The sequence below is a fragment of the Neofelis nebulosa genome, chromosome 1 (assembly GCF_028018385.1).
Source record: "Neofelis nebulosa isolate mNeoNeb1 chromosome 1, mNeoNeb1.pri, whole genome shotgun sequence".
In the NCBI taxonomy this organism is placed as follows: Eukaryota; Metazoa; Chordata; class Mammalia; order Carnivora; family Felidae; genus Neofelis; species Neofelis nebulosa.
In genome coordinates, this window is record NC_080782.1 from 39,827,252 (window position 1) to 39,839,622 (window position 12,371).

At 37.9% G+C, this 12,371-nt stretch overlaps 1 protein-coding gene across 1 annotated transcript in view; it reads left to right on the forward strand.

Moving 5' to 3' along the window:
- ITGA2 (integrin subunit alpha 2) overlaps positions 1-12,371 on the forward strand; it is a 105,996-nt gene that overhangs the window by 69,504 nt on the left and 24,121 nt on the right. Inside the window, exons 14-16 of the mRNA XM_058719459.1 lie at positions 7,157-7,360; positions 8,024-8,160; positions 10,874-11,013. Coding sequence (XP_058575442.1) covers positions 7,157-7,360; positions 8,024-8,160; positions 10,874-11,013 — 481 coding nt within the window. The remainder of the gene's footprint in view (positions 1-7,156; positions 7,361-8,023; positions 8,161-10,873; positions 11,014-12,371) is intronic.

The following is a 12,371-nucleotide window of genomic DNA, read 5'->3' on the forward strand; positions in this document are numbered from 1 at the left end:
GGCACGATCTCCTCCTTTTTTATGGTTGTGTAATACTCACACATATGTGGACACATTTTCTTTATTCATTTGTCTATTGATGGATACTTAAGTTGTTCCCATATCTTGGCTGTTGTAAATAATGCTGCAATAAATATAGGAGTGCATATATCTTTTCAAGTAAGTCTTTGCTTTCTTTGGGCAAATATCCAATAGTGGAATTATTGAACCATATGGTATTTCTATTTTTAATTTTTCGAGGAAACTGCACACTGTTTTCCACAGTGGCTACACCAATTTACCATACTACCAACCAGTGCACAAGGGCGCTCCTTTTTCCCCACATCCTTGCAAACACTTGTTATTTCTTGTCATTTTTATTTTAGCCATTCTAACTGATGTCAGTTGATATCTCATTGTGGTTTTTATTTGCATTTCCCTGATGATGAGTGAGGTTGAGCATCTTGTCATGAGTCAGCCATCTATGTTTTCTTTGGGAAAATGTTTATTCAGGTTCTCTGTCCATTTTTTAATTGGATTGTTTGGGTTTTTTTGGTGTTGTAGAAGTTCTTTATATATTTTGACTATTAATCCTTTATTGGATCTTTCATTTGTAGATATCTTCTCCCATTCGGTAGGTTGTTTTTTTATTTTGTCAATGACTTCCTTTGCTGTGCAGAAGCCTTTTTATTTTTGGTGTAGTCTCAATAGTTTATTTTTGCATTTGTTTTCCTTGTCCCAGGAGATGTATCTAGAAAAATGTTGCTATTGCTGACATCAGAGAAATTACTGCCTGTGTCGTCCTCCATGATTTTTATGGTTTCAGGTCTCACATTTAGGTATTTAATCCATTTTGAGTTTATTTTTGTGTACAGTGTAAGAAAATTGTCCAGTTTCATTCTTTAACATGTAGCTGTCCAGTTTTCCTAGTACTGCTGTCTTTCCCCCACAGTCTCTTCTTGCCTCCTTTTTCATAGATTAATTGACCATATAATTGTGGGTTTATTTCTGGAGTCTCTAACCTGTTCCATTGATCTGTGTGTCTATTTCTGTGCCAGTACCATACTGTTTTTATTGCTGTGGTTTTGTAGTATAGCTTGAAACCTGGAATTGTGATGTCTCCAGCTTCATTCTTAAGATTGCTTTGGCTATTCAGGGTCTTCTGTAGTTCTATACACATTTTAGTATTATTTGTTCTAGTTTGTGAGAAATGCTGTTGGTATTTTGATAGGGATTGCATTCAGTGCGTAGATTGCTTTGGGTGGTATGGACGTTTTAACAATATTAATATGAGCATGATGGAATGTGTTTCCATTGGTTCGTGTTGTGTTTAGTTTCTTTCATCAATGCTTTATACTGATTGGAGCATATGTCTTTCACCTCTTTGGTTAAGTTAATTCCTAGATATTTCTGGTGCAGTTGTAAATGACATTTTAATGTCTTTCTGCAGCTTCATTGTTAGTATATAGAAATGCTACTGATTTCTGGGTATTAATTTTTCATCCTGCCACTTTACTGAATTTATTGCTCCCAGTAGTTTTTTGGTGTAGTCTTTAGGATTTTCTCTATATAGTATCATGTTGTCTGCATATAGTGACAATTTAATTTCTTCTTTACCCCCATAGATGCCTCTTATTTCTTTTTTGGTCTGATTGATGTGGCTAGGACTTCTAGTATTATATTGAATAAAAATGATGAGAGTGAACATCCTTATCCTGTTCCTGACCTTAGAGGGGAAAACTCTGTTTTTCACCATTGAGTATGATATTATTGTGGGTTTTCATATATGGCCTTTATGATGTTGAAGTGTCTTCCCTCTAACTCCACTTTGAGAGTTTTTATCTTGAATTGATGTTGAATCTTGTCACATGCTTTTTCTGCATCTATTGAGATGACCATGATTTTTATTCTTCATTTTGTTGGTGTGGTTTATGACATTGATTGATTTGTAAATATTGAACCATCCTTGCATTCCTGTAATAAATCATACCTGATTGTGGTCTTTTTAATGTATTGTTGCTAATTCGCTAATATTTTTCTGAGGACTTTTGCATCTATGTTCATCAGGAATATTAGCCTATAGTTTTATTTTTGTGGGGTCTTTGTCTGGTTTTGGTATCAGGGTAATACTGGCCTTGTAGAATTTATTTGGAAGCTTTCCTTCCTTTTCCATTGTTTGGAATAGTTTGAGGAGAGTCTACGGCCATACCACCCTGAACGCGCCCGATCTCGTCTGATCTCGGAAGCTAAGCAGGGTCGGACCTGGTTAGTACTTGGATGGAATAGTTTGAGGAGAATAGGTATTAACTCTTCGTTAAGTGGCTGGTAGAATTACCCTGTGAATCCATCTGGTCCTGGATTTTTTTATTTTTTGGTATTTTTTTGACCAGTTCAGTTTTGTTACTTATAATGGGTCTGTTCATATTTTCTTTTTCTCCCTGGTTCAGTTTTGAAATATTGTACGTTTCTAGGAATTTACCAATTTCCTCTAGGTTGCCTAGTTTGTAGGTCTATAATTTTTTATAATCCTTTATCTTTTTGTGGTGTCAGTTGTTACTTTCTCTCATTTCATATTTGGGTCCTGTTTTTTTCTTGATGAATCTGGCTAAAGGTTTGTCAATTTTGGTTACCATTTTAAAGAACCAACTCAGTTTATTTATTTATTTTTTTGCCTATGCCATTTATTTCTTCTCTGATTTTTATTATTTCTTCTACTCACCTTTTGTTTTTGTTTGTTCTTCTTTCTCTAGTTCCTTTAGTGTAAGGTTATATTGTTTGAGCTTTTTCTGATTTCTTGACACAGGTCTATATCACTGTATACTTCCCTCTTGGAGCTGCTTTTGCTGCATCCCAAAGAATTTGGACCATCGTGTTTTTATTTTCAGTCATCTCCATGTTTTTTTTTCTTTGCTTTATTGACCCATTGGTTTTTTGGTATCATGTTGCATAGTGTCCATGTGTTTTTTTTCCAGTTTTTTTTTCTTGTGATTTATTTTAGTTTCATACTATTGTGATCAGAAAAGATGCATGGTATGATTTCAATCTTCTTAAATTTATTGAGGCTTGTTTTATGGCCTAACATGTGATTTATTCTACAGAATCTTCCATGTGCACTTGAAAATAATGTGTATTCTGTCGTTTGGGGTTGGAATGTTCTGTATATATCTGTTATGTGCATTTAGTCCAATGTGACATTCAAAGACACTGTCCTTATTGTTTTTTTCTGTCTGGATGATCTATCCATTGATGTAAGTGGGATATTAAAGTCCCCTACTATTATTGTATTACCATCCATTTCTCTCTTTTTGTCCATTTATATTTGCTTTATATATTTGGGTGCTCCAGTTTTGGGTGTGTAGATATTTACAATTGTATCCTCTTGTTGGATTGATCCTTTAATTATTATGGAATGCCTTGTCTCTTATTATGGTCGTTTTTTTGTTTTGTTTTGTTTTTTTTTTGGTTTTTTTTTTTTTTTTGAAGCCTATTTTGTCTGATATTGTATTGCTACCTGGCTTTTTTTTTTCACTTCCACTTGCATGGTGAATATTTTTTCTATTCTTTCATTTTCAGTCTGAATGTGTCTTTAGGTCTGAGGTGAATCTCTTATAGGCAGCATATAGATGAGTCTTGTTCGTTTGTTTGCTTTTGTTTTGTTTATTCACTCTGTCACCCTATGTCTTTTGGCTGGAGTATTTAGGTCATTTACATTTAAAGTGATTATTGACAGGTATGTACTTTTTGCCATTTAAAAATTTTTCTGGTTGTTTTATTGTTCTCCTTTTTTCTTCCCATTCTCTTTGTGATTGGTGAGTTTCTATAGTGTTAGCTTTCTTTTTCTGTATGTATGATAAGTTTTGGGTTTGTGGTTACCATAACATCATAAGTAGATAGCAGTCTGCATTAATTTGATGGTCATTTAAGTTCATACACATTCCAGAGGGGGAAGGGAAAACCTTTTTCTTTTTCCCCTTCTCTTCCCTTTTTACTCCCTTCTCCACATTCTATGTATATGTTATCATATTGTACAGCTTTTTATTCACTATTTTCTTAGGCCTGATTATGGCCATTTCTTTTCCACTTAAAGAAGTACCTTTAATATTTCTTGTAAGGCTGGTATACTGGTGATGAACTCCCATTATCTTTCATTTGTCTGGGAAACTCTTTGTATGTCCTTCAAATCTGAATGATAATCCTGCCTAGTAGATTATTCTTGGTGGCAGGCTTTTTCCTTTCAGCACTTTGAATATATCATACCACTCCCTTCTGGCCTGCAAAGTTTCTGCTGAAAAAAATAAGCTGAGAGCCTTATAGATTTTTCCCTTCTAAGTAACTTCTTGTTTCTCTGTTGCTGCTTTTAAGATTGTCTCTTTATCTGTAACCTTTTGACATTTTAATTATTATATGCCATGGTGTGGACCTCCTTGGGTTCATCTTGTTTGGAACTTGTTGTGGACTTGGATGTCTATTTCCTTCCCTAGGTTAAGGAAGTTTTCAGTTTTTATTTCTTCAGATAAGTTTTCTATACACTTCTCTCTTCTCCTCCTTCTCCTCCTTCTCCTCCTTCTCCTCCTTCTCCTCCTTCTCCTCCTTCTCCTCCTTCTCCTCCTTCTCCTCCTTCTCCTCCTTCTCCTCCTCCTCCTTCTCCTCCTTCTCCTCCTTCTCCTTCTCCTCCTCCTCCTCCTCCCCCCTCTCCTCCGTCTCCTCCCCCTCCTCCCCCTCCTCCCCCTCCCCCCCTCCCCCTCCCTGTAATATGAATGTTTGCTTGATGTTGTCCACAAGCTCTCTTAATCTATCATGATTTTAAAAATTCCTTTTTCTTTTTGCTGTTCAACTTGTATGCTCTCCATTACCCTGTCATCCAGGTTGCTGGTATATTCTGCATCTTCTAATAAACAGTTGATTCCCTCTAGTGTGTTTTTATTTCAGTTATTATATTCTTCAACTCTGGCTCTTTTTAATATTTTCCATGTCTTCATTGAAAGTCGCACTGAGATCTTCCACGTTTTTTGCCAGCCCAGTATCTTCACAATCGTTAAATTCTTTATCCACCATGTCGCTTATCTGTTTCATTTAGTTCTTTTTCTACGGTTTTTCCTTCTTTCTTTTGGAATGTATTCCTCTGTCTCTGCATTTTGCTTGACTTTGTTTCTGAGGATTAGGGAGAATGGCTATTGCTCCTGAACTTGAAGGATGGTGAATGGTACTTGTGTATGGTGTCCGCTTGTGCAGACTGTGTGTGCTTGGTGACTTTTGCTGGCTGGCTGGAGCTGGACGGTATATGCTAGTTACTCTTTTAAACTTTAAAAAATTAAAAATAAAAACTTGGTTTTTTAATCAAATTTAAAACAAAAACAAAGGGAGCCCTAAAATTCCACAGCTTATTTTCTGTGTCCTGGTACCACAGAAGCTGGTGTGGGCTTGCAGACCCTGGGCTTGCTGAGTGGCAAGCTCCCTGTGATGACCAGACCTGCCATTTATAGTGTTGAGACCATGGGGCACCTGGGTGGCTCAGTTGGTTATGTGTCTGACTTCGGTCTAGGTCACGATTTCAGCATTCCCAAGTATGAGCCCCACGTTGGGCTCTGTGCTGACAGCTCAGAGCCTGGAGCCTACTCCGGATTCTGTGCCCCTTCTCTTTCTCTACCCTTCCCCAACTCAGGCACATGCACTCTCAGTCTTGCTGTCAAAAATAAATAAACATTAAAAAAATTTTTTAATAGTATTGAGAGCTGCCTGTTATGGCATCTGAACCCACTAATCAGGGTGTTTGGACCCTGCTCCAGTCTGTGCTTCTAAGATAGAAGGGAAGAGAGTGTCGCTACCACTCCTTGGCCCTTTTAAAACTGCCTCCCCCATGTGGCAGAGTTCTAGTGTTGTCTATTTTATATGCTGATTGCTTTTATTTTTCTTTTTAATTTTATTTAAATCCAAGTTAGTTAACATATAATATAATGTTTCAGGAGTAGAATTTAGTGATTCATCTCTTACATATAACACCCAGTGCTCATCCCAACAAGTGCCCTCCTTACTACCCATCACCCATTTAGACATCCCCCACCCACCTCCCCTCCAGCAACCTTCAGCTTGTTCTCTGTAGTTAAGAGTCTCTTATGGTTTGCCTCCCTCTCTATTCTTACCTTGTTTTTCCTTCCCTTCCCCTATGTTAATCTGTTTTGTTTGTTAAATTCTACAAATGAGTGGAATCATATGGTATTTGTCTTTCTGCCTGACTTATTTTGCTTAGGATAATACATTCTAGTTCATCCACGGTGTTGCAAATGGCAAGATTTCATTCTTTTTGATCAGAGTAATATTCCATTATACATATACATATACATGTATACATATTATACATATACAGGTACATGTACATATACGTGTGTATGTATACACACACACACATGCACACCACATCTTCTATGCTAATTGCTCTTGTAAACTGTGGCTTATTTTCTGTGCCAAGAATAGAGGAATCTGTTCCTGGTCGCTCAGTACTATGCATTCCCACTGCATCAGTTTCCCTTTGTTACTGTGCTCCCATCTCTCTTGTTGTTCTCTTGCCATTTTTTCTGTCTTTGGTTGTTCAGTAACTGTTCAGTCAGCCCTCAGCTCTTTTTCAGGAGGAATTATCCTTTTAATAGGTGTAATTTGGTATGTTCCATGGAGGAAGTGAGTTCAGGGTTGCCACCTTGGACCAGAACCTAACTGTCTCATTTTTGACTTCCTATCCCATTATAGTTATGCCACTCTTCAGTAATTCTTAAGTAAAGGTCTAAATTAAGATACTGTGTTTTTTTGTGTCTCCACCTTAATTTTATTTAAGATACTAGTATATTTTCATCAGCAAATTTTAAATCAAAAGGTTTGGAAACAGGTGAAGAGTCTAATGTTTAGGGGAAAAGGATCCAAAGGTATGGATAGTTTTATGTAGGTTGTACAGTCACTGTAAAGAGAATTCCCTCCTTTCACTTTGGTCTATGAGCACATATCCTATGAATTTACTTGCTAGAATTCTTAGGTATAATTCTCATCATAAGTAGAGGATTTTGAAATCTAGATTCAAAATTGTCTACTTTTAACAGTTTAAAAATTGGTTTGGGCATCACTTGCTGTGAATTGTAATGATAAAAATTATAAGGTTTTGCTTTAATCATCCCCTTTTCCCCTTTCCAAGGGCATTTTGAATTGGCACCAATTTCTTGAAGGCCCTAAGGGTGTTGAAAATGCTCGGTTTGGTTCAGCGATTGCAGCTCTTTCAGATATCAACATGGATGGTTTTAATGATGTAATAGTTGGTTCACCTTTGGAAAATCAGAACTCTGGAGCTGTGTACATCTACAATGGTCATGAGGGCACCATTCGCATGAAGTATTCCCAGGTAATCCGTGAGTTCCATGGTGATGTATTGACATGTGAGTATCATCCTGTGAGAGCTAGGGACTAACCATGCAGACAATCCAATTTATAACACTTATTTTAGAACTTTATTCATTCATCAAACAACTATTTAGTGAAACTGTTCTAGGTTCTGGAGATACTATAAAGAACAGGACAGATAAAATTCTGCTCTTCGTGGATCTTACATTTTTGTCAAGACTAGGGGACAATAAATGAGATAAAGTGATTCAGATCATCATAAATGATAGGGAATTTTTTTTTTAATTTTTTAAGTTCAGGTATGGGAATTATCAGATACTCTAAAGGGTGACCAAGAGGACCTCATTGATCAGGCAACTTTCCAGTAAAGTCCTGAAGGAAGTGGGCTAAGAGAGCAATCACAACCTTCAAATCCCACTCAGTCCACTCATCTCCTTCTGCTTTGTGATTTTTATGTTAAAAGATTCATGCTGGTTCTTTGACGTGGCTGCAAGAATGATCAACCGATGAGAAAGGCTGTGATTGAAAAACGAATGGAATTTTGTGGAGAATAAAACAACCTGAGAAGTGGCTATATAGAGAATCTAACAGTGCTGTATAAAAGCTCCTTTTTTCTACTTCAGTTGCTGTGCATTATAAGTTCATGCCAAACTTGCTCTTTCAGAAAATCTTGGGATCTGATGGAGCCTTTAGGAGCCATCTCCAGTACTTTGGGAGATCTTTGGATGGCTACAGTGATTTAAATGGGGATTCCATCACTGATGTGTCCATTGGTGCCTTTGGACAAGTGGTTCAGCTCTGGTGAGTCCATGGAGAGCCAGACACAAACTAGCTAACTAAAAAATGACCTGCTAAGTACAGCAGCAGATAACTGTGCAGGTATTGTGGAAATACCACATGCATTATAAAAGACTCTAGGACATTTACAGATCATAGTTTATATGAAGGAAGAAATGTGTTTTTCCTCGTGGGAGAAAAAAAAATTTGCTTAATGTTGCCATCAAGTGCCTCTTCTCTATATGGTGAGCAGAAAAAGTACATAGAAAAGACAAAGGCTTTGAAATGGTATCCAAGATATTACTGAATATTATCTTTCAAATAGCCTTACCTCAGCTCACAGAAAGGAAACCTCATGAGAATGCCCTAAAAAATACTGAACATTCAGACCACACAAGTAAAGTGTAATTTCTCATGTGGTTATGAAGTAACTTTTGAAATTATTAGTCATAAACAAGAAGCCATTATTTAGGTTTAGCTGACCTCCCATTGACCTCGGTAGGAGTTGAAGAGCAGGGAGGAACAATAAGGGATTCCAGGGCTATGTGATTCAAGGACAAAAATAAACATATGGGGTTGGCCAGGGATTGGAATCAGAAGGAAATTAAGAATTTGATCAAGAGTCCTCCTCAAAAATATATTTCATTCATTCGTTTGTCTCTGTTGAAAAATGTGCTTTAAAAGTCCAAATACTTCAAGAACAGAAAAACATCACATATCTATGTGTTGTTTCAGAGTCTTATTGAACTATTTACAATATTTCACTTGTGCTTTTAAAAGACGAAGTGCATTATTTTGAGTGCATCATCTTAATGAAAACTTAATGTGGGGTGTGGGGAAAAAACTCCTGGATGATATCTAAGACTGAAAAATTTTAAAACATATTTACTGAATAAAATCAGTTAAGAGTAGTGTACTACTAGAGAAACACAAGGTATGATTACATAGTTACGTGACTTATTTTTTAAAAATTTTATAAGAAATGATGTTTCAGTGAACATCACCCTAGAGCCATCTTGGTGGGCTTCATCCTTGGTAGCCTGGATTATTACTATCCTATGACACTCCTTTTTTTTTTTTTTTTTAAAGATTATATTGTTTAAGTAATCTCTACACCCAAAGTGAGATTCGCACCCACAACCCTGAGATGAAGAGTTGTACACTCCACCAGTGAGCCAGCCAGATACCCTGACACTCCCTTTTAATGTAGTCAGTGAGGACCAAAGTTTTTTCTTTGAAGGTGGATTTGATTCTTCAAAAAAGTCAAGATACATGGAGTCAGATCAATTTATTGAAATGATTAGTCAAGCTAGGTTCATGCCATTTTGTGGTCACATTCTTTTTTTTTTTTTTTAATTTTTTAAATACTTTGTTTTAAGTTTATTTATTTTGAAAGAGACAGAGAGAGAGAGAGAGAGAGAGAGAGAGAGAGAGAGAGAATCCCAAGCAGGCCCCATGCTATCAGTGTGGAACCTGATATGGGGCTCAAACCCACAAACGATCAGATTATGACCTGAGCCAAAACTAAGAGTTAGACGCTTAATTAAATGGGCCACCCAGGTGCCTCTCTGGTCACATTCTTACAAGGTGCTGAGACTGGATTTTCTGGGTAACTTCCTGAGAATAATTTGAAATGATTTTGTAAACCTTGTTTTTTAAATCAGTGGCACCATCTACACTGGGATAAAAGATTGACTTAAAGAAAGAGATTGACTTACAGAAAACATTCACATAGACATTTTAGATCTTGTAGGTCTGAGGACACATTGGATTTGCCATTGGATGTTTTATGACTGCTTACTAGGGGGCCTTATAGGTACCTGATTAATGAAACAGTTTTTGAATTGACTCAAGTCCTTCAGGTGGTTCCTGAAATTAAAAAAAAAAAATGTTTTCTGCATCTTCTTGTATTTTTCAAAACAATGAAGTTACTCATTACACTTGCTGCTTTGTAAATACTGGAGCGTGTACACAAAGAGTCATTATGATGAAGTTGACAATTTTACTGGCAGAGGAACTAGGAGACCATGGGTTCTAATTTCTTACTTGCTAACTGTTACTCAGTAAAGTGAGAAGTTACCAAATGTTTTCTCTTTTGTTTCAGACTTTTTCACCAATAAAAGGGAGACAATATTTGTTCTGTTTCACAGGACTGTTAGAGGAGCAAATGAGGCCATGTGTATGGCAAAGCCCTTCAGATATCTAAAGGGCTGTGCCAGAGTCAGAAATGTGTAGCACCCTGCCCGAGAGATGCCTCCGCCACTTTCTGGTGTCACGCTAGTTGCCACCATCATGGTCATAAGCCACACATCCAAGAATCGGTGGCAACTATTAAGGGAGGCGATAGGGAGACCCTCCTCAGCCCTGCCACCCCCACCTTGCCACCCGCTCTGTCCCCTCCATTTGTGGGAAGAGGAAACATCACTGCTTCCAGCTGGCAAAACACAACAGGGACCGTGACTTTGGAAATTTATTTGCAAAGAGGTTGCAGACTCACATCCTGCACTCATGCATGCATTAAACAAATACTAAATGTGGATTGGGCTGGCAATACAGTCACAAAACACAAAAGACATTATCCCTAGATGCTATTTTAGGGCTTTCAAATATGAAATACCACTAAAGTGCTTAGATCATGCAGAGAATGATTAGATAATGCTGGCCCTGGGTCCTCTAGGTAAAGGTTATAACGTGTGCACTTGGCAGGAAAATATCTGTTTCCGTTTATGTCTTTCAGGTCACAGAGTATCGCTGATGTATCTGTGAATGCTTCCTTCACGCCAGAAAAAATTACTTTGTTCAACAAGAATGCTGACATAAAACTCAAACTCTGTTTCAGTGCAAAGTTTAGACCTACTAAGCAAAACAGTCAAGTGGGTGAGTTGGCCTGAAATAATCTGTGTGGAGATAGGTGTGCTTGTAGAGTTTTAGTCCTGAATGTCACCTATACTTTGGATTTAAGGCCAAAAGAAATAAGGGTCTTGCAGACATTTCAGTTGCCACTCCTTTGAGGTGTCTGAGCATGGTTAATTAGACATGGAAGGTTTGATTAGATCTTCCCTTCACTGTCTCGAGAAGATAACATTCTGCCACAGAAAGTTACTATCTCTATGATCTAGTCCCAGGCTTGCTCAGCTCTATCCTTCAAGTTTCTTTTACCCATCGGTTCCTCACCCCAAACCTTGGGCACACACACATGACGCTGGTATACACCCATATTAGTATGCTGTGTGTCAGCTGTGACATGGCCTAGATACAAAGCGCTCAGTACAGGTACCAAATATTCCTATTCTTTTTTTTTTTTTTAATTTTTTTTTAATGTTTTATTTAGTTTTGAGACAGAGACAGAGCATGAGCAGGGGAGGGGCAGAGAGAGAGGGAAACACAGAATCTGAAGCACGCTCCGGGCTCTGAGCTGTCAGCACAGAGCCCGACGTGGGGCTCGAACTCACGGACCGCGAGATCATGACCTGAGCCGAAGTCAGACGCTCAACCGACTGAGTCACCCAGGCGCCCCCCAAATATTCCTATTCTTGAGAAATTAATATATGTGAAATAATGAGAGAGAAGATATAAACCAGTATGTAGTTTGTGCCCAGTGTTTTAAATGCTCTAATGCAGAGAAGTGAATAAAACTCTGATATGTGACCTGTCAGAAGGCGAGAATGAGGAAAATTGGACAAACTGTCATCTCTCTCTTGGACCAGCCAAGTCCTCTTCCAGAACTTGGCCGAGTCCTTTCTAACCACTGCCCCTCACGTTCGTCTCTCCTGCTCCAGCACCTACAGAGCATAGCCATTGATTTAGCACTCGATCAAACACTGCCTTCTTTCATTTGCTGCTTTTTCATGGGTTCTAATCCTCCTTCCTTCAGAGTCTGGCTCTACACTTCAGGCACCTGCAGTTCCTACAAGTGTTTCATTAAGTGGTTAGCAAACCAACTTAACCTGCCTCTAATATTTTCAGCCTTTGTCATGATTCATACCAAGAAATACATAGGTTAAAAACACAAAGCAAAAGTTGGATTCCCATCCTGGCATGTCTTCCATAGTTTCCTACTTTTTGTATCTATCTGGCATTTTTCCTTTCAGGTACTCAAATGCTGACCCAACGTTGAGTAGCACATCTCACAGACCTGCCCTGGAGCAGGTCCATTTGAGTAGCCATGATAGTTGAGTCAAAAACCATTCCGGTACAAACGCTAAGTGGCTAGATGTAATGTACTGCATGGTGAC